This window comes from Platalea leucorodia (assembly GCF_965183815.1).
Source record: "Platalea leucorodia genome assembly, chromosome: 1".
Classification (NCBI taxonomy): Eukaryota; Metazoa; Chordata; class Aves; order Pelecaniformes; family Threskiornithidae; genus Platalea; species Platalea leucorodia.
In genome coordinates, this window is record NC_138823.1 from 94,986,325 (window position 1) to 95,013,665 (window position 27,341).

The following is a 27,341-nucleotide window of genomic DNA, read 5'->3' on the forward strand; positions in this document are numbered from 1 at the left end:
TTTATACAACGTTGTGGTAAGCTAAGGCTGCATTGGCTCACTTAACCCTTCTGCGGGCGCAAATGTAGTAACTCCTGTCTCCCTTGGAAAAAGGAAGGAACACCTCCCTCCGCAGAGGGTTGGCAAGAGACAGAGAAGTAATCCTGCAAACTACCACCAGCACCATGAAGACATCAAATGTTCTTGTTCTCGTCTTCGTCCTGCTTTACATCAATGCCAGCACAGAATGGCCTACGCACACAGTCTGCAAAGAGGACAACTTGGAAATATATTACAAAAGCTGTGGTGAGATTTTTAAAATTTCCATTTTCCTTTTAGCTGGGCAACAAAGTTGTTCTTGTGCAGCAAGAGAAGCTTATAAGCCAGGCAACGAATGGAAGGGTTACACTCCCAAGCCAGCGCTGGGTTTCGCAGCTAGAATATTTTAGTCTTTCAAATATAGCTGGTTTGGTTGACATGCACACACAAATCCAACTGTATTTAGATAGAAGGTAATAAAGAGGAAATAATGTAACCTAATTCAGAACAATAAACAGCTGTCAAAAATCTAGTTCAGCATGAAAGAGATGACTAGGATTTTTATCTTGATGTTAGATTAAAAAAAGAGGAAGACCCTAGATCTTTATCTTTTTTACCCCTGGGGCGACACAGACTCTTCAATGCACTGATCTGCTGTTTTCCTAATGTGCAGCACGAGGCTGTGGTGATGTGCTTTCTGTCCTCCCACTTGGAGTGACAAGGGACCCAGCATGACAGTGGGAAGGATTTGTGTTCTTCGCCATTGCCACTGTGCTTAGCGAGACTTCAGCAGCAGCACTTAACAGAGGCATTTCCCAGGAACCCATAGAGTTTTGTTTGTTCTTTAAATCTGTAGAGAAGAAAAGGAGCAAGCGGCACTGGAATGACTGAAAATGAATTCACTGAATGGTGCCTGCTTTCCACCTCTTGCTTTGCTGGCCTTGTGCCTCTCCTATTGTGCTGATCTGCTTTACAGCTGGGACAAAGGGAATTAGATTCACAGACGCCTCATTCATTTTCCGCACGTGATGTGAAAAGCGATTCACGGCAAATGAGCACCCTAGAGTTTGTTTTTCCAATTCATCCTGATACAAAGGATTTCCCGGGGGGCTTTCTCTCCCCTGTAGCTTTCATGCTGTTTTGCACACCCATTAAAACAAAGCCAGTGAGGGACAAGAGAAGTAAATAAATATTTGTAATGCTATTCTTTACTGGCCTGCTCCCAGGAGACTACAAGTCAGGCTTCACATATTATAAATGGGTATACTGCATTAGGAAAATATTTAATTAGATATTGAATACAAGCTTTGTTATTACCTTTATTTTAGTAAGAATTCATTGTATAAGTTAATTCTGTTCCCTCAACAGGTCTCAGTTAGCATGAGATGCCTTGACACAGAGGCACAGGCTAGAGTTTGAGTCAATTCAAATGGTGATGAAATTTGTCTGCGGGGCATGTGTAAGGCATTGCTTCTTACTATGCACACCACTGGCCTAGCTAACAAAATGCATTTGTTTAGAGCTTGTGTGTCACTTATTTTGGTTTGCCACACACAGAAAGGTAAGAGGTACATTCATTCAGGAGGAATTCACAGCTTGAGAAGCACAAGCCAGAGATCATACAGGTCAGGTCCCAACACAGAGTGGTTTTCTGTTCTCCCAGGCACAACTATGGGAGATAAGATTACACAGATGTGGAAACAATGCAAGAATTAAATCAAATTCCTTGTTTGAAGCCCAATTCCTCACTCCCTTACAGCTCTGGCAGATTCAGTTACGGCAACACTCACAGCTGCTGTCACAATGTTCTGCCTTGCTTTTTCCAGAGGCTACCACACTTGTAGCATCAGATCAGGATCTACCATCTGCATCTCTGCTGACCCAACTCATAGCCTGGTAGCTTGCATAAAGCAGAAACACGTTTTGGGCTGAGCCCAAAAATCTACAGTTGGGGAGGATAAATCCGAATAGTCTACATTGCCTTCAGAGAAGGCACTGCTCTTACTGAGCAAGCTCACCACGGTGCCAAAGGTGCTGATCACCCTTTCAGGAGAAGGGAAGCTTTATCCCCACTTCATTTTACTGTAAGCCACAACTAGATGGACAGAACATATCTTCGTTCTTTAGCTGCGTCCTGCCAATTGTTCTCACCCAGGAGGGAACAGACATGCTAGTGCCTAGGTTTGACAAGACCCTTTCCCAACAAACCTTCTCATGACAACTTCATACCATCAGCAAGCACAGAGTCAATGCTAGGCAACTGCCCATACTCTTCAGCTATTTCAGGGGAAGACTGCCCTGCACGTCCCTCCAGTCTGAGAAATCCCTGTGGTATTTCCTGCTCCCCTGAAGATGCCAGAGGATGCCACATTTTTGGGATACTGTGGCCACAGTGAGGTACCTAGTATGAAATCTTGGGTAAAGGACTCCCTATTGGCTTCAAGAGGGTCAAGATTTCACCTCTATTGTTGTTACTATAAACTCTAGGATGTTATCAGTGAATCAGGGTTGAATCAAGTAAAATTTACAGAAGTTGGGAGAATTTTAGCCAAGTACTTCACACAACTTTATTTCTGGAGCTGAATGCCCTCTATCAACAGATTAATAGAGTTCAGTCTGAGCATTTAAAGAGGAGCTAAGTGTTCATTTTTACTTTGCAGTTTATCAGATTCTCTCCTATAATGCAGTAAAAATCTTACTAAAGCCAAAAATACGAGCTAATATAACTGTGATAAATGTAGCAGAGAAGCTTAGGTGGATAACTGAAGACAGACAGAGAAAGCATAGCAATCTCCTGCACCCAGGAGCAAGTCCCAGTTCCCTGTCACAAGCACTTGTAAGTGTAAGATAACATGTAAGATACAGGCATGCATCAAGCCCCCAGCCTCACTCCATGCTCTGGATCCTTTAAAAGGATCCCCATCCCCACCCAGCCACATCAGACTAAACATTCAGTAACCAGGACCCCCAGGGATGCATCAAAAGAGAAAGGGCTGGACAAGACCTCATTCATCAATATTATGCACTTGTAAAAAAGTCATTTAGAAGAAATCAGATAAAAATTCCCAGCAGCAAGTCCATAGCAAGAAACACAGGCTGAGACGGGTGGTCTAAAAGTAAAGTAAATAGACAGTATGCTGCCTCCTCTATGTAACCACAGGAGACATAACACCAAGACAGTCTATAAATAGCAAGACATTTCCCATCAGTGCCACTTTTCCTCCCAGGAACAAGTGACAAAAACGAAGGAAGATCTCAAATGACCACAAATCACTTTAGAAACCTGGGCAGGGATCCTGAGATGAAAGCAGCACAGGTTAACATCTCCAACTGAGAAAAGAGAACCGTAATTGGCAAGTCTATGCAGAGACATGAAAAGAACCTGCTACACAAATGGCTGATTCCTATCCCTTTTAATTTCACAGTGATTTTTACAGTAATAACTCTTTTGATCTTTCCAGCTACATTTTAAAAGGCAATTGTCTGGGAATGGAAAGGCGGGAAGGCAATGGTAGCAAAGTGCCCCGAGCAGTTTCCAGTGCTATTTGAGTGTCAGTCACCCACCTCGAAGTGCAAAGTAGTGAGAGACTAGAAAAATATAACTCTTCAACACGTCTACCAGCACCTGCTTCCAGACCATTCATGTTAGCCTAATTGTCTTAATTAGCCATGAAAACATTCTTACAATGTAGTGTTCAAATGAGGCCCTCTTCATAGGGTAAAGCAGGCGATTGCTGCTGCGGATGCACAAAAAAAAAACCCCACATTTTTCAGCTATTTTTACAGCTCTTTCTTGAAATATTAGTTGGGCCTATGTCAATAAATCAGTATTTCAGAATGCCTGGTTTTGTTTCAACCAGCAAACCCAGACCAGTATGCTCTGTGATTAATAAAGCTCTACGTTTAGATGAGGACCTGGGAGATTTCAGAGCTGCCTACTGCCTGAAACTGTAGATTTCTTGACAGTGCAGAAAGGTTACTGGTAAGGCAGAAGGTTCTTAGAAAGGGTCTGGAGAGCACCAGCCATGAAGGACTTTGGTTTCTGTGCACAGCAGTAAATAATGGAATTTCCGGGAGACCTTCAGGAGAGTCAAAGTAGCAGTATTTGAAGATGACATCTTGAGAGATATTCCCTAGGCTTTATAAAACACTGTTCAGACCACATGGGATTTTTTGCTATCACAGACAAACACATTTCCTAGTTCATGTATGACTTTCCTGTTTCTTCTTTTTTTCATCTGAAGCAACATTAATAGCCATTAGCTGAAGTTTCAGGAGAAGGAGCAACCAATCAGTATTCATTTCAACCTCCAGAACCTAAATATGAAACTGGTTGCACCCTTCTCTACAAGTTTTATATCTGCATATCTACAGATTTAAAAATAATAAAACATATTTAGCAATATAAGTAACCATTTGCTTTAATTAGTGTCTTCTGCTAGACAAAGAAGCAGGGCCCTGTGGTCATCTAGAGAATTATTTTTACATGCCAATACCAATTCGTAAAGAGAGCAAAGTCAGATTGAACTTATGTCCACTGACCTTCATGACTGCTCATACAGCTCTATGTCACACTTCAAGCAGGGTCTTTTCTACACCACTTTCCTGCCCTATGTTGGTACAGTAGGAGAGAGCAGTGCTGCCCACTTCAGTACAACCGTGCACTGGATTGCATTTACAGGTAGAGAAACTCTCCTTTGTATGGCTTTTCTTTAAACTTGTGAGCTCAGATTTAGATCTCCATTAAGATGGCCCCTTGAAGTCAACAGGGTTATTCTGGTGTAGGACCTGCTCTGTTCAGATAGCACAGTATAGACACCCTCCTGTTAAACTCTGCTTTGAGAGAACTTTTCAGGACTAAAAACAAACAAAAAAAAAATTGGAAACTGATGGACTGGGTAGATTACAATTTTCTGACGATTTGTCTGTCCACACTGAATAGTTTCAGTCTTACTAGGGTCCCTCTCACACACTCAGCCCATCATATCCTTTCTCCAACATACCAAGAGATCAAATATGCTATTTCTCTTAAAATACTTTTTCCTTTTTTAAAAAAATAGACCTGTAACACCCATCCCTGCTCAATCAGCAATACCAACTTGTAAACAAACCTGCTAAATTGTCATCATGGTAGCACTAATTTTACAGCACATAACTTTGTTTTCTATGTCAATCAATGTTACTAGTCCTTTTTCCTCCCTGGCCACACATATCCTTTAGTTAAATGATATAAGTAAGCCGATAGCTTCAGCTGGCAAAGAAAAGTCTGCAAAAAATTCTCACCTCATGCATCTTCAGGGCAAATGTTCTTCTAGACACTTGGTAAAAGAAGGTTCTTTTTCCATTTTTCTTTGTTTTTTTGGCAGACAGATTGAGCCAGATGCTGCTTTTGGACTTATTTATTTATTTTCCTCAAACAGTCTCCAGCAATTGCTTCTGCTTCTAAATTATTTAAAGCCACACAACACCAGCTCCCCTCTGATCTTTTGTTGCATAGATTGCTAATGGGCAAACAATCAAAGAACTTAAGAATTTCACTTGAAAACATTTTGTTTGTTTGCTCTGTCCAAGTCATCTTAGTGTCATAGCCTTGCTGCTATACTCATCTGGTATAGCTTACTTATTCCAAGGGGAAGGCCAGATGTCGACATGCCTATTTCTGGCACCAGATCCTAACAAACTAAAGCTATCATCAGAATCAAGGTAATGTAGATATGAGTGCACGTGCAAATCTTCTTTTAAAGTTTTGGTCCCCCCATGAATTAAAACTACCTTATCTGTTTCATTACCTGCTTCATTAGAGAGGATTAAAACTTTCTTTTCCTGTGTGACCTCTTAAGGTGGTTCTGGTTTAATTTTACATCTTCTTTTAGAGAGGAGAGTATTTAGTAAGTTTTAAAATGTAAATGGTAAGGAGGAGCAAGAGACAGTTTCATACCTCTAAGGTACTCTGGCAAAAACATTAGGTTCAGCATCTAGACTTTGAACCGTTTAGCAAAATCAAAATTAATGCTTTCACCGAGACTAGTAGTGGAGAGAATTAACCTCAGCTGAACTTTCCCCACCATGCTTTAAATTTTCCCATCTAATTTAGTTCTCAGAAGTTTGCTCAGTGTCCGTTTCTTCATCAAATCAATGAAGGTCCTGCGTCATGGACTGCAAAAGAGGGTTGTTTACATATGACAGCCCCTTCTGCTTATCTCCAGCTGCTAAATCTAAACTAGTAGACATGTTTTCCACCTACTGACTTTTGCCATGTCTTCAGTTGTTGTAGCCACTGAGTCACTAAGGAATTGCAAGCAGGAGGGGCAACAGCCTGCAAGGCAAGCCATAAGAAAAGGTGTTCTCCCCTTTGGAAACAAATAGGAGAGACATACCTAAAAACTGTATATTGCATTAGTCAAGTAGTACTGTGGGCAAGGCAGAACTGTCATTTGCTACTGCACACTAAATTTGAGTCTCTATGGAGGGAGCAGTCTAATATACTAAACAGGTGAGTCACAGCTCCGTTAACATTTTGATGAACATTTGAGATTAGCTTCCTGTATTACATAAAGTAGAAGTTATCAAAAGGCACATTCACTGCATCAAGTCAGGAGCAAGAGCAAACCACAGTTGCTCATAAATGCTCCAGTGTAAAGCTTTCTGTGTAAGCATATGAAGCATTGCTAGACTTTCGTGATATTGCCACACCATCTCATCTAGAGCTGTCATCAAAGCCTCAAAATAGCTCTGGACCCTACGATGCTTACAGTTTACCAAAAAAAAAATAGAGGCAGGAGATCAGGTTCTCACAGCAATTTAATATCCATCAGCAAAAATATCCAGAATAATCTAAGAAAAATTAACACACCTCAGAAAAATGCAAAAAGGACTTCAGTATTATTGTGTGTGGTGTCACTGCACCAACTTCAAGAAGGCTTATGGCAACCTAAAACTAGGGAGGAACAGTGGCCATCAGGGACAAGATACTGAAATACCCTGTACAGAACCACGTACCGAATCCAAAACCTCTGATCTGTCCCAGATGCTGTTTTTAGACTCAGGAGAGCTTCCAGTTGCCAAAAGCTAGGATTTTGAAAGCTACCACAAATTAATTCAATGCACCAGTTTCCTCTTCACCTGAAGATGGATGGCTCCTGTCAAATGATCCAGTGGTGATCAGGCAGGCAGAAACCCAGCTAGTTTCCTCAGCAGAGGAAGCATGCCATTCCAATTATAGCTTACTGCCACGCTCCTGCGGTGGATTTCAACCCATCCTGGGAAAACTGGAACATTTAGCCCATTTATATGCTGCTGATTACTGTTCTGTATAATCAGCGGTAAAGCCTGCTATCCCAGAGCATGGCATGTGTCTAACAGCAGGGCAGTTTCTAGTAATGTTTGGTTCTATTTCTGACACAAGCCTGCAAGTCTGTTGTGAATCCCCAGTCATACTGGCAAGCACTGATGTCCAGAGATCTGTCTCAAGTAGAGCAGTATAAAGAATGATTAAAAAAAACACATGAAGAGAGAAGAGACAGATCTGATTAGGAATACAGGCAGATACTCTATGCATCTTACTCATGCAGTGCATGGTGTTTTCTTACCAACAGAACAGAAGAACAAAGACTTTCTCTTTCTAATACATTCCCTGCTGGGCCCAAATTAATGCAGCATTTTCTTGTTACACTGCTGTAGCTGAAGCCTGCCCTACCTCCCTTTCTCTCTCAAGCTAACTAGGACAACTCAAGATTATCAAATACAAATACAGATCTGTATGTGCTGTCTCTCAAAGCCAGCATCTTTCAGTTTTTTCTTCTCAAACAGGCTTAGACAAAGCTTTGTCACACCACACAAAGCACAGAAACCCCCCTTTCCAAATACCACCACCGGTGAAAGGAAGGAAAGCCTCCATGAACCTTCAGACACTGGGCCTCCCCTTGAGCCCTGGCAAACAGCTCTAACAAGCTTGCTGTTAAGAAAGGTGGTTCGGGCAGGAAAAGGCAGGAAGGCTCAGCTCAAGTCTTTGGCAGGGCTGCTTTATACACACTGGTGAGACCTCCATCCCCAAACACAGCCCTCCAGCTGCAGTGAGCCCCTCACCCCTGCTGCCTTTACAGGGGCTTCCCTCCAGCTCATCACACCACACAGCTCTTTGCCCAGGCCACCAGCAGCTCCATGGCCACAGGTGGCAGCTGGGCAAACTCAGCTTGGTACTGGGCAAATCTCTTCCTCTCTTCTCCATCGGCCACGCTTCAAGCCCTTTGCTCATGGGCTGAGCCCTCTGTTCCTCACACCCCAAACGCTGCTACTATTGCAGTCAGTGCCCCAGCAACACGTTTGGAGAAGCTACCATCCTTCCGAGTTACCGTTTCTGAATATTTGCACATTTGGACATCAGTTATACTCAACAGTGAGTTTTACTTGAAATAGTAAGAGACAGTCTTCATCCTTAACTTAAACTGACTTCGTAAGACACAGGAGTTGCCTTGCTCCAAAACTAGGGCTGTAAACACAGGCCAGTAATGCCTGTGCTTTAATCTAACCAAACTGTATATAATTGCTCTTTGCATTATCAGTGTTCAGTATTCTTGAGAGAAGAGTGGAAATTATTTAAATATTGCATAAACACTTTTTAAAACCATATTTTAAGTTTCTCTTGCTAGTGTTCTGGGTTTTTTTTAGCTTATAGATTATGCTGAGACCAAATCTTCAGGCTTCCCTCCACAGCCATGTAAATTTTATCATAAAGGAAGCAGTTATTCAAGCCACCAGCCATCTCCAAGAGCTTCAGGTTTAAGCAGACCTCAGAGACCATAAGTTGATAGCACTATTTGCAAAGAGGAATTCCCACAGTCTGTACCCCCAGGATATCAAGGATACATGAACTGTATTCTTCCCTATTCCTTCACCTCCATGTTGCCTAATCAAGCCAGAAAGGTACAGGAGATAAAACATACCATGACTTCTGCAAAGGAGGCCAGAGTGCCTGTCCTAACGAGGCAAAAACCCAGAGCTGGTCATGTCTGAGGTGAGCATCTTGGGATCAAGCATCCTCACAATAAACTAGCGACAGCCAACATGAGTCTCACAATTTATTCTGCTCCACTCTGAACAGAGGGTCACTTTGCTTCTCCCAGCCATGTCTGGACATCGCAGTGGCATGCAGGGAAGGCAGGCCCAAAGGGAAGCTCATTAAACTGAAGGTGCTCAGGGAAATCTAGATGCACAACTGGAGAGCTGCTAATTCAGCTGATGCTTCCTCCTCAGTACCTCATAAGTAGATTCCAGCATCAAATATAACCTTGAGCATTCAGGTTAATTCATTTAAATAGACATTAAAGGGAAAATGTTGAATGAATACATAAAGCCTGAGATCCCAAACAGTTCCTCATTCTTTCCCTCTCCTTTCATCACCTTGAATGTTACAAGGACTAATGATTTAATTTTATTAAGAGCTTTGAAGGTGAGGAGTGTTGGGTAATTACTAAATATGTTTCTTCCTTGTGCTAATTTCCAGCTCCTTTAGCACCAGTCTGTCCTTGTATGACCCCTAGCCAAGCACAGCATTCAATTATGTAGCCTATCTGTTCCTAAAAAGTGTTATTTTGAAACACTCAAAGCTTACCAATTTGGAAAGTCTTCTCACCACTGCAAGACTTACAGATGTGAACTCTTACAAGCAAAGCTTGCCTGCTTGCTGCTCCTATTCACTTGTACCACTGATTTTCATGCTCATATGGAAACAATGTGATTTTAGAGCAGATTCAGATGAGAGTAAAGCCAGTAGAGGATAGTTAAACAAGATGGGGGGAGGAAGAGAGAAGAATAAAAGACAGACTGTTGTACACCAGCCCAGCAAAATTCCTATAATGGGTGCTTCCCATCTGGCCATGCAGTTTCTGTAATGCCCAGTTAGTCATCTAGCAGCTCAGGCTCTGAGGGACATAGCCATAGCAGTTTAGCACATTATCACTCCCAGCTGTCTGCTTCATCTTCCTCCTGGAGATCGCCTCCCAGAGCCCAGGAGGCTGAACAGACACCTGGGGCATAAGGGTAGCCCCAGCTCACAGCCCCGTGGCTTGGCGCACACTGATCTTCTGCAGGAGCACGAGCTGGTGGCCCCACAACTGCAGTAACTGAGGCATGAAAGTGCGTTCCCATCTGTTGTCCCTGTTACTGGCATAATCATCTCCATCAAAGGTACAAGACTTACAGCCAGAAGGGTCACATGGATACACCACTGTAAATATCTGAGCTAATTTACCTATAAACCTTCTGCCAAGAACAAGGAAGGACAGGAAAAGAAACTCAAGGAAGAAAAGGTGAGGAACTCATCTGAGCTTCTAAGGCTGTACTATGCATGCCTGCTCAGTCTTCTAGAAAAACCCAGCCAAATTCATTGCTGTGAGCACCTCTCAATAGTAAGCCAAGCTGAAATCTTGCACTATGGTGCCACTACAGGTCATATGCAAGGAAAACCACATTCCAAGCCAATATAGCAATAAATCTCCACTAGGGTACTTGGGCAAGAGTGAAATGGGAGGTGGGATGCATGGAGTCAGGTCATCTGGCACTATACCACATAAGATGCGATTGGTGGCAAGATGCCAGGTACATCCCAAATTTACCTCTCGCAAAACAGGATTGTACTACAGAAGCCAGTCTTCAGTGAGAGCTGTACGTTCAGTGCTAGATACAGTTGAAAGCTCAGCATTAGCCACAGCATCAAGTTCAAATAACAGGTCTAATAGATCTTACAATGCATTGATTGTTTACCAAAAAAAAAAAAAAAAAGACTTTCCTCTTTCTCAGAGCAGCTGCCTGAAAGATTTAGAACTGTCTAGGGAGAAACTTCAGTCAAAATCCTGCTCCCAGGCACCTTTGCGCTAGCTGCAAATATGTTGCAGCCCAAGCCCTTCTCATGTAGATACACAGAGACAAAAAATGCCCTTTTCCCGCCCCCCCCGCCCAATAAGCAGATTTTCACTGATAAACCTCAACGTGTTTGCAAAATTTCCAGCAACATTTTAAGTGTTGGTAATATAGCAAAGCTGAACTGGAAAAGCAAAACTCTGCAACCAGTTGAAGAGTTTCTAGTTTCAATTATGGAAGAGGGAGCAGATTGAAGGGAGTGGGTGGAGGGAAGTCTGGGAACATACAGTACTGTGCACTATGAAATGTTGCAGGGAAGTGGAAGGCTGAAGGGCAGCCCCACGTATTTTAGAGATTTAACAGTAAATGTTATTGCTCTGCACATGTGAAAGACATAACATGTATTTTTTTCAGTCTAACCAGCTCACTTCAGATTGAGGCAAACAAGGAAGAATAAGTATTAAACCTCCATAAGAGACACACAGTGACTCACAGTTGTGCATCTGAGATGAAACACAAAAATGGCAATTGCCTCGAGTTGCCTTTGCCACACGAGGGACTCCTCAACATTTAAGGAAAGAGGGGTATGGCACACTACCTTAGTTCATAGTACACAACTGAATTTGCAGACATCTTCACTTATCAAATAGTTAAACATCACTATTTTCTTTAATTTCCTTTTAGCAGCAACTTTTCTGCCTACATGTTTTGGAATCCAGACTCCCTGGCATCATAGCTTTAGCAACATAGCCATCCTTTCAATTGATTTCAGCAGGAGGCCCCGACGTACACCACAATACCCAAGATGTTGGATTGCAAAGTCATAGCCTGAATTTCCACAAGGAGATAAACATTAATTGGGGTTTCTTTTGCCAGTAGAAAAGTCTACTTTTCTCAGCAACAGAGTAACAACACAAAAGCCAAGTGCTCTAATTCACAAATTTTGCTGGAATTTCTCATAGGAGTGCTTCCTCTCTGGGGACCAGACAACACTTCTCTGGATATGCCAGAGTCCTATGCTGCATCACTAGCAGTGCAGCAGAAGACACCCATGGCTACAATGCACTGTGAAATACGTTATCTGGCAGAAGAGCTCAACCCACAGGAGAAAAAACAAACAAACAAAAAACCAAAAAAACAGGCATGAGACATCCAAACTAAAACAACCCTGAGGTCAGGTTCATTGTAAGAAACCCATGCTTTCCAGGGAAGCTTAATTTCATGAACATCGCCTTTCTATCCAGTTATTGATGATAGATTTTGAAGTAAAAATTTAACTTCTAGCCCATGATTTAATTTGTTGACTAAAGCACAGCCTAGTCTCTTTGAAAAGAGAAGAGCATCATGTAAGTTGCAGTGCCATTTTTGACCATAGCTCCCTCTGGAAATTAGAGAGCTGACAATTTGTCACAGGACAACCAGCGCTGCCTGTCGGCATCAATGCCCAAGTTGCGCCAAATCTGAGCAGCTGCTTCCTGAACCTTATCATTGCACCACACACAAAACAGAAATGAGAGGGGCTCTTGCAAAAGTCCAGAGAAAAGCAGAAACCAAGCCCTGAGAGGTGGTAGAGACCAGAGGGGAAGCACGCATAACGGTCCGGGAAAAAAAGAGAAGTTTGACAGGTTTTCTGGCTGGAGCAGGAAAATGCTCTCCCACCCGATTGCAACAGCTTCGGAAGCTGCAATAACAAAGCGAGAACTGACCGCAATAGGGAAAGGTAGGAAAGACAACCCTCTGAATCTTGTCACACTTGAGCAGATAAACAACTCCAGGCACCAACTTTTTGTTCCAAGCAGATCATGCAACTGCAGAGACTGCTTTAGTGGTGTGGAGGACAAAATCCAGCACAGAGACACAGAGCTGTGGTATTTCCCACAGCAGCTTTTACCTCCCTCCTTTAAACAATTATTTTAATTTACCAGAACTTAGGACCTGGCAGCTCCTTTTGGACCACACTAACAATCCATGTGCTTGCAGAGCCTGGCTTAGTTAGAGCCTCCAGCTCCTCCCAGCACTTTCATTCATTTCATGCTCCCCTCTAAGCAATCAGGCTTGCTCCCCACCAGCTGCTACAGTTGTAGGGCACTGCTGCAAAAATAGGGTCAGGCTAGAGAGATACTAGCTCAGCCTCACAGAGGACACTCGTGACTCAAGTTTCACCACAGCATCAAAAGAAAATTCTCCCAACCCATTCTTTTCAATTCAGTGAAAAGATTACCTCAAGCAACAATAACTTAGAAACAGAATGCAATTCCCAAGCCTATATTTTATCACCACCAGTTCTATGTAAACCAGGGAGCCTACGGCTGCTTCTGCACATGCTGCAGTCACTTCTCTGGTTTCCACAGAGGACAGTGGATGCACAGGCTGGCTAGAAACCCACCATGAGAGATAAACCTATGCCTAAAGCAAGCCTTGAGGCCCAAGATGATATGCTGCCAAACCAGCCAAATTTTTCATCTCCAGCCATGGCTCTAGAAAACACTTGCATGTGCTGTCGGTTGCAGCAGCTGAGCTGTCAGTTGTAGCTGCCGGCTGTCACCAGAGTGACACGTTGGCAAGCCTTCAGGCGTAGCACGGAGTCTCATGGAGGCTAGTAAGGAAGAAGGTGGAAGTGGGGAGAAAGCAATTGTGTTTGTATGAGAGTTTTGGAGCCCGATACAGAGAAAGGGGTACTGCAGGAACTGGTAAGAGCCACATTCATGTCAGTTATCAGCTGTACGTCTCCCTTCAACCCCAGCTCTGCTAAAGTCTCCCAGAAAGGGAGAAATGTAGAATATTTCCTGGGTTAGAAATATCACATGATGGTGGACCCAGCATGAAATACTGCAGGATCTCAGTTACACAATTTTATTTTCATTTTTGGGCTTTTTCATCCCACTTCAGGATTCAGTTTCTCAGACAGCCTCGCCAAGCTATCTTGTGATACAAATGAATAAAAAGACATCATCATAACCAATTGCTCGTCAGTGCTGAGGAAGGAATGGTGATACAGAGCCTGGGAAGAGCATCTGTGCTAAGACTGCACTGTTGAATGAGTATGACTACCCACCACCGTGGGGAGCTTGCTTTCCCTGAACTTGGCTCATTTTCTCACACAGTAAGTTTTAGGCCACGTATAGGCTATCATCTGAAAGTGCTTCAAGACTGAAGCAGCAGGAAGGACAGGAGCAGCTACTAAACATGGAGTATAGGAGCTCTGAGCACATCTTAGAGAATTTCTAAGGAATATGTAATCTGTTTTTTTTATAACACTTCTACATTTTATTGTTTTCTTCTATACAGTCAGTATCTCATTAAAAATATAACTTGTTACCCACTGCTTTTCTGTCTCCAAACAGATCCCCAGCAAGATCTTGCTTTCAGCATTGACCATTGTTCTGATATCACAACCCACACCTTTAACATCAGAGCTGCAATGGTCCTAAGTAAGTGAATTGTTATTTTCTCACGCCATAAACAGGTAACGCATGTGTGAGGGCCAGCATTAAGAAGCAAGGGTGACAACCTCCTATAAAATATGAATGGGCTTCATTTCTGAGAAATTTCAAAACCTGCGTGAGGCTACAGAAATGTCAGTTCTGTTATCAGCTCTGCCTCAGTCTACATGTGTCACCCTAAACAGGTCATACCAGCCCTCAGCCCCTATTCCTCTCCTTCCTCTGACCTAACCGCTCATATGCGACAACCCTTCATCTGTACATATGGATAGCCAACATGGGGGCTGCTCTAGAGCTTACCTTCACAGCTAAGTCTTCCGGGGAGAGTCTTGTTGACTAAGACAGCTACAGCACCCTCACTCTTGTGGGTAAGCACCAGCAGTGCTTACCAGATCACCAAGGCTGACCCTTGCAGGTGGGAGACTGAACTAAGGGACTCCGGCAGAGTAAGGTGGGGGCACCTCCTGCCACACAAAGTATGCTGGGGAGTGCTGGGGATCCAGAGCACTGCAGGAGTGCTAGCCTGAGGCCATACAGTCATGCCATCAGCTCACCACCTGTGTTAGCTGAAATTATACCCTCCAGCACTTGACTGATCAGCAATAAAAGGTCAACAGTAGAACTGCATTTGTGCACAAGCTAATATCAGCCATAGCTTGACCTGTGATCCTTCCACAGGAAAGCCACCTTCTTGCAACCCTGTTGGCCCCAAGCTCACCTAGAACCTCTACTACCAGAGCATAAATATGAGAGCACTCCTGTATGCTCCTGGTACTGAAAATAAGTTTGTGTGCCAAGTGTCTTTTAGCACTTGGGAATACTTCCTTGCATGCAAAAGGTCCCCCTCCTGTGAGACGTGCTGCCCTTTTGCCTAGGGAGCACCTGTTTTCATGTGGCTGCAAAGTTAAACAAGCCTGCAAAATCACATTACAGGCACTTGCAAATACTTTTCTAACAACTCAGAGTACAGGCCCTCCCTCTAAATCCAGTAGCCTCACTGGCTGTGTCTATGTTAGCAAGCCAGGCACAAGCAGGCAACCTCCCAGCACTCCCAAGCTGCTATGCTAGTCCCTGGCACAGGTTTTGCTTGAGCCAGCTACAGTTTTCCCAGGCAGCACATACATGCCACAGGCTGCTCCTAGGAGCCCGCTGGGTATGGTCCCTCTGCTAGGGACAGTAGGAAAGAAAGTTTAGTTGTACATACACAAGATTTACTATGCCAGTTGGCCTCAGAGTCAGAGAATGGTCATGGGCATAGTTTATTTAACAATAAAGATATATGCTATTATGTCCCCTGTTACATACCTTAAGGGACTTAGAAACCTGTTCCTGAAGCATGGATTTTTATGTATGAGGAGTTCTCAGCAAAGGAAACATTCAACGGCTTAAACAGCATGGGAAAAAATGAAATCTTTTTAAAAATAAAGTAATAAACCTGTTTACCCTTGCACTTTCTCTGAGCTCTCTTTCTACTTTGTGTGTAGGACACAGCATCAAGGAACTGTATGTCAAGGTTGACCTGATCATAAATGGGAAGACCATCTTAACCTACTCAGAGACGCTGTGTGAGCCGGGTGTCTCTAAGCTTATTTTCTGTGGAAAGAAGAAAGGAGGTAATTTAGGTAGCACTAAGTGTTTGATGGCTACTGAATACTCCAAGCGGGATGCACCCGCTGTGTTGTTGAACACACCAATACATCGTAATGTTCTGTTTACTTCAACGGCATGTTAATGGATGACAGAAACACAGTAGGACAGAGATGTTTTAATTTCAGAGCCTGCTTTTTCCCCTAACCTGTTTGCTTGCTTTTCTTTTAATCACAGAATATTGCACACACATGAGATTTCAAGTCCATTAAAAAAATAACTGTGGTAACATGACCCCATCCAACAGCAGAGAGGTTCATAAACCCTATTTATAGCCACATGGTCATCATGTGAGCAAGAAGTATGACAAAAATAAAGGCCAGTTCTGTAAAAAAAATGGCTGAGCAAACAAACAAGTTGTTCTGAACATGTTCTTCACTATTAAGCAAGTAACACTTCCTATCCTTAAAGACAGTTCTTAACTCACTTTAAGAGGAATTATGCTTGAATAAGTATATTTGGACCAAGATACTATTTGATCCCATCTACAGTTTGCATCTTGTTTCTGCTCAACGCATGCCTGTGTGTTAGTCGGATGATTTCAGTTCACACCAGTCAAAGTGCCACCTGGTGCAGACTTGCACTAGTTGGCTTACAGTGGCATTAACTGTCCCCAGAAAGTAGGCACCTTTGGTCCCAGGTGCACCTGGGCACCTCGAGGTCCCTTCTGCCACAACCCAGGCCAGGTAGTGCAAAGCTAGCCATGGTGTGTCCAGAAGAGCTATGGTCATGCCTCTGGACTGTAAGATTCACATATCTTAAATGGTTATTTTTGAAATCCCTCTTACATCACGATCGTCTCTTTAGGCTGATTTTAAAATAAACAGGTAGAGCTGCAGGGAAGTTTCAGAGTTGTTAGAGCACCAGTTACTTCCAGAAGCTCTGGTTTCCTTCCGTTCACTTGCATCCCTGTCCTGATAACACTGCAATAATTCATGTGCAAGGGCTATGAGCTTAAAGACCATGCACAGTGCTACTGCTAAGACAGCCCCTGGAAAATTACTACGACATTTCACACAGCATAGAAATATCACAAAGAATAATAGAGAAATTCTGCATGAGCAACCAATTATGTAAATCCTGTAAGCCAGATAGACAAAAAAATTAAATTCAGAGGTTTCTTCAACTGTATATTGAATTACAAGGGGAAAAAAACCACCCACAGACCTACTGAAAAACTATCTTATTCTGATGAAGCACTAAATAACATCCTTTAGAGAATACATTAAGGAGAAGTAGAGTCAGTCCTGAGCAGAGCACAAACTGCTATTCACACATTAAGCCACAAAGCCAAAACCTCCTGGGGTTTCCAAGTCCCTTAATCTTAAACTGACAGGTGATTGTTTCTACTAATTGAAGTACATTATGATATAAAACCATAGTTGGTTGTTTAAATAATACTATATATCTTCATTTAGAAGCATCCCTAAGTTAGTGCAAGGACCTCTGCCACACACTTTTTAATACACGCCCTCTTGTTCAGTAGCTGGTTTTATTTAGTAATTCAGTCACAGTGGGAAAGAAGTGAACTTTCTCAGACTAAGGTTCAAAATGAAAAATGTGGTATTTCTTAATTAGTTGACATTTGATTCTAACCCACATTTCAGGACACAGAATTGAGCTGAAGACCAATTTGAGGCAATTCAGCACAGCCATAATTTACCATATTAGCACAGCTGTAAACCTGACCTAATACCTCTGCAGAAAGGACAACATTGGGAATGGCCAAGTATGCAGACTAGCAAAGGTACAGATGAGCAGATAGCGCTTTCAACTGAAGCTTTTCATGCAGAGCCCCTTTTTCCCTGTTGTACGGGCAACATTTCCAACATCTGGCCAGACCTGACCTGAGTTTAAATATAGTTCCACACAGAATTTTCTTGCCTTCCACAAGGAGGCCAAAAATTGCTTGTTCCTCCCTCTCCCAAAATGAGACAGAACATAGTTCTGCTACAGGCTTTGTAGGTCCTCTCACTCATGTGGACAAGCAAAGCAGAGGTTACAAAGAAAAGAGACTTTAAGAGCTAGATGCAGCAAAGTCTTGGTGTTTGAGGTTGTTTTTTCTTTGCTCTCCTATAATGCTACAGTTTTGCCATGACTGGAAATACTTTAGGAGACTTAATATAGCTAGAGGTTTCATGTTCATCATGATCATATAGTATTTACTATTTATGTTAATGAAAGGTCACATCTGGCACTGCACACTGAGACTCCTAAATAGGATTCCAAGATCTTTTTCTTTGAACTATATGCCTCTTGTGAAGTTGTTAGCTCAAAGCTTGCAAGGAAATGGGCCATCACCCATTTAAGAACAACAACAAAACTGCTAAATTCTTTTGGCATAACACGAACTCAGCTCTTCTCCTTTTTCAATAGGAAGGGCTGGTTATTCCCCATTTCCTCTAAAGAACATAGTTGCATAAGATTTAACAGATTTCCCAGCGCAATCACTAAATCAGAGAAAAAGACCTACCAGGGTAGTATTTAGCAACACGCCAACCACAACTTGCAGGCTTAAACAAAGCATACTGACAAAAGATAGTTGCATCCTCTGCAAGTCCACAAGTTTTCTTTCAGGCCCAACTGATAATGGCACCATCAGAGCACTTGCATGATTCCTTGTGCACGCTCCCAAATCGTAGAGGACCCCCACCCCCCCTTGCTTCAGACCTCCGTTCCTTTACATTATTGCCTTTTGGTAGGCGTTATAGTGAGCAAGTTTCTAAAATAGTATTTGTGAATAAAAGTAGAGAATGTGGTATGAATTACAGAACAGGGTATCACATTCAGAGTTTAGGTACATGTTTTGAGAAAGCAGCCACACCACAAAGCTAGGTCTTTGGACTGATATACAATGCCATCTTGCTTAGCCCCTTCATCTCACTTTTTCCTCCCCAGTAAAGAGACTGGATATTTCTCACACAGCTATGTATTTATATATGTTTTTCTCACTCAACTATACATCTATAGCTGGCAGTTATTCAGATCATTCCTGCATCCCTAAAACTCTCAGAAGTTGTGTGTCAGTTGCATGGGTGCAAGATCTTGTCCTAGAAGAACTCCAACATGGAGCATTTAAGTTCTAAAAAGATTAAAAAAAAAAAACATAGGAAAAGGAAGAGGTGGGTGCAGATGTACAGGGCCTTTATATAGTACAAGAGTGTGAGAACGTTTAAAGATTTTTCAGTGCAAGGAAGATTTGAGAAAGAGGAGTGAGAATTTCATTATAGGTGTTTTGTCAGGAATGAGAAGCATCTTCACAATAAATGATAACTAGTAACTTGAAGTAATCTTCAGGAAGTTCTTACACATTTGAAAGCTCTGCTTCATACTGGAAGCTACTGGAGGCCTGGCTGCTGGCAGGGAAAAAGACTAAGTTACTTTTGGTAGAAAAAAAAGCAAAAAGCTGCTACAACAAATACAATAATATAAAATACAATAATATCACCTTGAATCAGTGGCACATTAGAAGTGTTTTCCAGGATGCTCTGCAGAAGTCACCTTCAGTTAAGTCTTTAAGAAAAAGGGACGAAAATAGAAGGTGGACTGAAAGTACATCACTGATAACAGCATGCTTGACAGATACCATAACTTAACAGCAAACCAATAAAGACATAGGGGAATTCTTAATTGGAAGAATGCACTCGTGATTTATGCTGTTCCCAGTGTTGGTACATTTTTCCAACTACATCTGGGCTTGCTCTAGAAAGACCGCAGAATTCTTTCAATGAGCTAGGCTCAGTGTTTGTGACAGTTACACATACTGCAACAGATGTGTTCATCCTCTTTCAATGCAGGAATACAAAAATATATGAATACATAGAGAAAAAGATGTATGAGTATATGAAGGATGCTGTGATAAACTACAGTCCTTAAAGCCTTGGAGGATGTTTACACCTCTGGAATTATAGCAGAAATCTCATGTGAGAGGAACATTGAATGAGCTTTGAAAAGCCTGATCCAGCCAGCATATGCACTGAGGTTGCCATGGTCCAGAGTGAGTATGAATGATAAAATTCAGCAGATTTATGGATCCATATTTTTTTCTGGAAGATCTCAACAGCTGAAAGTGAAAGCTGCCCTTGCTTTCCTATCAGGACATGCTTTCAAAGCAGAACAGGCCTTTTTCCCCCCTCCACATCACTGAAGCAAGGAAGGTCACAGGAGTTTTCTAGAGGCCTGGTTACAGAACCACAGAATGGTTGAGGTTGGAAGGGACCTCTGAAGGTCATTTAGTCCAACTCCCACCTACTCAAGCAGGGCCACCTACAGCCGGTTGCCCAGGACCATTTCCAGGCAGGGCTTTGGGGTATCTCCAAGAATGGAGACTTTACAATTTTTCTGGGCAACCTCTGCCAGTGCTCAGTCACCCTCACAGTTAAAAAAAAAAATCAATCTTTCCTGATGTTCAGAGGGAACCTCCTGTGTTTCAGTTTGTGCCCTCTGCCTCTTGTCCTGTCACTGGGCACCACTGGAAAGAGCCTGGCTCCATCCTCTTTACACCCTCCCCTCAGGTATTTGCACATATTGGCGTGCTCTCCCCTAATCTTTCTGTTCTCTAGGCAGAACAGTCCCAGCTCTCTCAGCCTCCTCTCATTGGAGAGATGTTCCAGTCCCTTAAGTATCTCAGTGGCCCTTCACTGGACTCTCTCCAGTAGCTCCATATGATTAATAACTGTGAACCACTGCAAGACCCCTGGTTAGAAAGAGCTAAATAAGGGCAATGCTGAAGCACAAAGCAGTAAACATGGACCTCAGACTGGACACACAGCACCTAGCTCCACAGTTTGAGCCTCCCTAAAAGATAGTACAGCCCACGAGAGTGATTCCATTGATTATCAAGCAAAGGCATGGCTACCACAAGTCAGAGCAATCCCAGAAAACTTTTCGGAGAAGGCTGAGGCAGAGCCCCAAGACTGCATTCATCTAGCTCTGATGTAATCATTACTTTGTCACAGCAAAGTAGGAAAAAAATAGCTTCTACCTACACTGAAGGAGAGATTAGCATTGCCATCATTTCAGAAGCAAATTTATGGCCTGATGACTCCTACTTCATTTTAAAATATAGGCTTTACAGAGCTTGAATGCTGCATCTGTATGTTTAGATCCTGGATGGCTTTCCAACAGTCTAGGCGAGACCCTAATGAGTCACATGATCCAAGAGGCGTTTCCATGTCCCTGTGGAGAAGGACTTTGGGAAAGGGTGATAGTTCACAGCCCAGTTTCCTCTTCACTCTCCTCTGCTGACATCCAAGATTTGCTAGGCTCAGAGCTGACTGAAGGAGAGAGAGTCAAACAAGGATCTCTACTGAACAAAAGGACACACGAACCACAAGCCACACCATTGCATGGCCCACACCACCCTGAGGGGGCAGCTCACAACATGGCTTAGCACACATCACACATACAGCTCAAGTCCCAAGGGAGCCACTCATCACCCAAGTCGTGCAGTCTGCAGTGCCTCTAACTCCCATTTAGACTCCAGTAAGTTGTGAACTGAGAAGTGGGCTGTACTGTATTTTTAAAATTCTTGAGTCACCGCTCTCTGCAGCAGAGAAGTGTCAGACTCCAGGGCTCTCGCTTCGTGCACAGAAGCAAACAGCAATGGTGGCTGCTCTTTGAAAAGGAAGAGGCTTCTCAGTGTCCAGGTGAAGTAGCCAGGGACACAGAGGAGAATGAATACAGTATGAGTGCTGCAGCATAGTTGATCAGTTTGAGAATGACAAGTCAAAACATACTTAAGTCTCAGTTTTGGTATTAGGTTTTTCAGGGCAACACTGAGAAGTTCTGCATCTTCTCCACCTCCCAGGATCATCAGGGCATTCCATTTAATAAACTCCTTATTAATGCAAAGGTGTAGGACATTGGTGATGTCTCAGGTTTCTCCTACTTTTCCTAGTTTATCTTATAGTCATGATTCTTTCATACAAGTTTGTTATAAGGCATTGACTAACATTTCATAGCATGTGTAGGGAAGACCTTCTGTGGACTCTTTTCCAAGTCAGATACCTGCTGCATGGTGGGATGGACCATACGGTAAACGCATTACAAACCTTTTGTCTAACCTTTCACAAGAAACAGTTTAAACCAGCACAGTGAGACTGGACTAAAACAACTCTCGAAAAGTGACAAGCATCAAGATGCCAGCACATACTCATATAAATATGATGAAACGCTTACTCCTCTGTCACTGTCAAAGTAAAGAATATTTCATGACACCTACAAAATAGAATTCTTAAACAGTTCTTAGACTTTTCCATGACTTGTGGAGGGCAAGTTGTGCAAGAAATTCTGAAACACTAAAACATCTACAAATTTTATTTTCAGTCAAGTCTGCACAGTTTGGCCCAGTAAGCTATGAAAAAGTAGGAGGAACTGCAGAACAACTTGCTAATTCTGTCCATTAATGCCAAAGTTTCCCTTTCTTCAACAGCAAAAAGCAAGCATGCTGCACAATTAGGGAGATGAGGATTGGAAGGTGGAACTCCTGGGCTCTATTCCAGTCACCAACACCACTTGTGATGGCTTTAGCACATCATGTAACTTCTTGGTGAACGCTCTCTCAGCAGCGAGATAGACATGTTCTTATTACTTTAAGGTCATGTTCAGCAAGCAGTCAGAAGTCCACACCTACAGAAACATTCAACTCAGATTGGTTTTTCTTAAAGTTACCAAAACATTATAATTCAACTATTGCAGCTGCAGGTGTTTAACAGATCACCCTAAAGGACTTGGGTCTGGCAATCCTCCTCCCCTTTCACTGCCCCATTTGCAGGATGCATGCTGACATAGGAACACCCACCCAGTTGTGCAAAGCCATGCTCTGCTCCTCCACTCAGCTAGGGACTGCAGGTCCTCCTTTAGACGAGGCTCTGCCCTGCTTTCCCCATAAGGCAGTAGACATACTAACATTTCTCTCAGGAGGGCTGTTGCAAGACTGTGTATAGAGCACTTCACAGTTCCGTAACACTTGTCACTGGAGCACTTTGGAGTGCTATTACAAGAAAGCATCTACGATCAGCTGCTTGTTTCCTTCACACGCTGCCTGTCTAACCACCCATCACCATTTTTGCTTTTCAGAACACCTCTACTATGAGGGACCAGTCACACTGGGGATCAAAGAAATCCCACAGGTAAGTTGGTCACAGCTGTGGTCCCAAGCAGAAGGGCTTCCTGGATGAGGTATGGTCAGAGGACTACCAGCAATCACATCAGCATATTCCAAGCTCCCCCAGCTGGCACACTGGATCTGACAGTGTTTACATGACTAATCCTTTTCAATATGAAATTAAGTAGCTTTGCTTAAAGCACTAGAGAGCCACCAGAGAGAGACCAGGCACCATTAGAGAGTCCAGAGATGGACAGGTTTTCTTAGGATAGCAGATCCCTTCTATCAGCAGTAAGTCATGCAGCCATACAGTTCTTTAGTAGGCTCCCCCTCTATTACTCTTAAAATGGCAACAAAAGCAGCAGCTCCAAGGGACTTCTGAGAGACCAAGGCTGCAATTCAGCTCACTCCTTAGTGGGCTGAACAATTTGGAGAAGGTCATTCATCCTCACTGGCTATAAAGGCAGATTAAAACTATTGCAATTGTATGTGTTCCTCTGCACATATATGGTGTTAGATACAGACAGAGGTATTCTAGGTTGCAACTGAAAGTACAAGTTATTAGGCCAAGGACACTTTCTCTGGACTAATGGAGCCTTAAAGAAAGTAAGTAATTTCTTCAAAAGGTGTGAAAACAAGCAGTACTCTATGCACTGCTCTGAATTTCCTGGTCATCCATTACAGATGCTTTTTACAAGCAGTCTTCTCCACACTCAACTAAGTCTCCTTCTTAAAGGTCAACTAAATCACACTGCAAAGCAAGATAGGTCTCAAATGCTGAACACACCAGTGTCTCTTAACTGGGCACAACATGAAACTATATTGACCAGTAAATAACAGGATTTTTAGCCACAGACACAAAGAGACTGGATTGAAGGGGAGAAGGCAACATCTGGATCATCAAGGCATCTGGTTGAGAATGTGGTGAAGAAAGGATCACTGTCACCACTGTGAAAGCACACAGTTCAGGTAGCCAGTCAAACACTCCTCAGATTTACTCACACAGAGAAGCACAGCACAAGCTCTCAGTTCTTCAGCAGCAGACATAAAACCTATGTCACAGCCTCAAAGATGAGGTCTGGGGCCTGCTCAGCACTGGGTTGGTCCAGGTGCAGGAACAGGTGCAGACAAGATCAGAACAAGGATACAGAACAAGGACATGAGCCCCAGAGGATTAGGCTTGCCAAAACCTACAGAGGCAATAACAAGGATAGCTGGCTTTTGGGAGGATTGAGCCTCCCATCTCATGCGTCTCAGTCTTTCCTTGGTGATAGCAGCAACCACAACCTTCATTTTCCAAGGCTCGCACAGGGGGAGCTGGGCCCCCTTATGCAGACTGTTATCCTAGCCTTACCAGCCTGCTTCCCTAAAGGCTATGCCTAGAGATGCTGTGTTTAGCAATGCCTTTTGTTCTCTCACACTGGAGTGCCCAAGCTCCTATCAGTCAGCATCCTGCTCCAGGAGCAGCTTTACCAACATACTGAGGACACTTCTATAGTAAAGGCTCTAGACAGACGGAGGAATAGGTCTCTAGACCAAGAGGAAGCCCTAGAAACATCCACACAGACCAATAAAACTCCAGTTCTAGGCCAATTAACTGAATTTGGAGCCAGATATTCTAAGACTGTTCACAATCCTCTTTTAATAAGAATTTTTACCCATGAGGAAAAAGTTATTCTGACAGAGGAAAAAATCTAATCACTAACAAGCAATGGAAATGAGTTATTATAAACTCCCTTCCATGAACAAAACTATGAGCTTTTGGAGAATTAACATGCTTGTGGGAAAGGGAATAGGAAGCCTTTTTTGTTAATTAATCAATCAGGCAAATAACTCCTTACTGCTGGCATGGAAGGATGGTGTTATTCCATGCAGCAGTTGTCTTCTGCTCATTACAAAGAACAGCCTCATCTGAGCAGCCCGAAGGATGTTTGCACAGTCTGCACAGCGATTACAACAAGGCTGTATTCTCATGAGCATGTTGCCATTGGGCCTCTCTCTAAATTTGGATGTTACACTTAGCTTGAACCTCTGTGAGGACACAGGCCAGTTATTGCTTTAGAAATCCCATGGTAAAAGGCAAATGCCAAGAAGCCTGACTCATTCTAGCTGTGCCTCCTTCTACTCCACAACCAGAAGAGTCCAGAGCAGGGCAAGGGCTTTCTATGGTTCAAAGCCAGGAGGCCACTGCTGCCAAGCTCTCCTACCCCAGGTTTTGCTCCCCTCCACGCTCCAGAAAAAACAGAAAAAAATACTGCAGTGCCAACAATCCAGAGTGAATTAAATCTAGTTCACCTCTTCCTCCAAATCTGTTAAATGAGCATTGTCACCTCCCCTGCCCAGTGCAGACACTTGGAGAAGGAGGAGAGAGCAGTTTTGACCAATACAAAAAAAGCGCCATGGCTTCTTTAAGGTTAAGATTTTTTGCACTGCAATGATACAAGTTCTGCCTGAAGTATTCATAATTTTAACTACACTTACTCAGCACTGGTGAGGCCACACCTCAAGTGCTGTGTTCAGCTTCGGGCCCCTCACTACAAGAAGGACATGGAGGTGCTGGAGCATGGCCAGAGAAGGGCAGAGCTGGTGAAGGGTCTGGAGCACAAGTCTTATGAGGAGCGGCTGAGGGAGCTGGGGTTGTTTAGCCTGGAGAAGAGGAGGCTGAGGGGAGACCTTATTGCTCTCTGCAACTACCTGAAAGGAGGTTGTAGCAAGGTGGGGGTCGGTCTCTTCTCCCAATAACAAGCGATAGGAGGAGAGGAAACAGCCTCAAGCTGCGCCAGGGGAAGTTTAGGTTGGATATTAGGAAAAACTTCTTCACTGAAGGGGTCGTCAGGCACTGGAACAGGCTGCCCAGGGAAGTGGTTGAGTCCCCATTCCTGGAGGTATTTAAAAGAAAGGTAGACCTGCTGCTTGAGGACATGGTTTAGTGGTGGACTTGGCAGTGTTAGGTTAACAGTTAGACTCGATGATCTTAAGGGTCTTTTCCAACCTTAACGATTCTATACACAATTTTAAATTAAACTACCTCTTGTTTTATTATATAGGAATTCATCACAGATTGAGTCATCTATACACACATCCCCCAAGGTGCTCTTCTATAAAAATTCATACCAATAACAGTGTACGCACTGAACAACAAGCTCCAAGGAAGACAAGTGCCAGACAACCAAGCACCTCTTCCCCTTCCAGTTACTAAACAGCACAGGCCATACTGCACTTGCTCATAAGAAACATGAGAAGTTATACAGATTTGAAAGGAATTTTTATGCATCAAAACATTTTGTTCCCCTTGTGCTGTTTTAATTTTGAACTTGTGCTGTCAGCATTGATATCCCTGATGAGAGTATTCTGGCAGAAAATATAGACAAGTCCTTTACCAGTTCTGAAACATTTGGACAGGAAAGGTTTTGGAGGAACTTGATGGGAAAAGTGTTATTCTGTTTCTAGGAAGAGGACTCCCTCATCGAAACAGAAGCAGTTATATACTACTGATGGGCTAATCTCTTGTTTTGTGTTTGTCTCATACAGGGAGATTACACTATTTCAGCAAAGCTGACTAATGAAGATCATGTCACTGTTGCTTGTGCTGATTTTACCGTGAAAAATTATTTAGAGTATTATTAGCAACAAGCCAATTTCATGAAAGCTACAAACTACCAAAGCTATTCAAGCCAAGTGAGCTGCTTGCATGCTACAATGATTCTGAAGAAAATAATCCCCACATGGTGGTTCTGATGCTATTCCTTTTTATAATCCACTATTTTCAAGAAGTCACTAGACCCTCTAGTGGTAATTTTATTTCTAAATGCACACTAGCTCACTTTTTGCTTCTAATATATACAGCTGCAAGTAGAAAGTATCTGATACCAACATTCTCATCTTTGGATGAAAACAGCATGAGGCAGAACAGGCAAGAGCCTAAACTTTTTTTTTTTGCAGTAAGTTATGGAGGCATCCATTTCTAACACAGGCTAAAGATGACTTTCATATGTAACACATTATGCAGTTACAGCACTCAACATTTTCAATCTTCCCTGGGGTCTGTCTGGAGCCCCCACTAGTATAGATTTTGTTATAACCACAGAACAAAGACCAAATAGGATGAACATGCCTTTTTTTCCAGTGATCCATGTCCTGTCACCAGATTCATATCACTCGAGTCTTCTGGAGTCTACCTGGAATTTTTCATTCTTTACTGTCTTAAGTGATAGGTGAATCATTCTGTACCTAAGCTATGCGCTTTTGTTGCTTCTCAATAAATTCAT

At 42.9% G+C, this 27,341-nt stretch overlaps 1 protein-coding gene across 1 annotated transcript; it reads left to right on the forward strand.

Moving 5' to 3' along the window:
• On the forward strand, nt 1–27,341 carry LY86 (lymphocyte antigen 86). The gene is made up of 5 exons (XM_082327343.1): nt 1–285; nt 14,220–14,306; nt 15,803–15,931; nt 23,046–23,098; nt 26,605–27,341. Exons 1-5 carry the CDS (start codon nt 165–167, stop codon nt 26,698–26,700), a joined length of 486 nt encoding a protein of 161 aa, XP_082183469.1. The 5' UTR covers nt 1–164; the 3' UTR covers nt 26,701–27,341.

What these genes read in the sequence shown, in the direction of transcription:
- LY86 (XM_082327343.1), top strand. Translation starts at nt 165, where the DNA reads ATGAAGACATCAAATGTTCTTGTTCTCGTCTTCGTCCTGCTTTACATC. An exon ending in CAGAGCTGCAATGGTCCTAA is followed by an intron (nt 14,307 to 15,802) that starts GTAAGTGAATTG and finishes CTTTGTGTGTAG; the next exon opens with GACACAGCATCAAGGAACTG. An exon ending in CTGTGGAAAGAAGAAAGGAG is followed by an intron (nt 15,932 to 23,045) that starts GTAATTTAGGTA and finishes TTTGCTTTTCAG; the next exon opens with AACACCTCTACTATGAGGGA.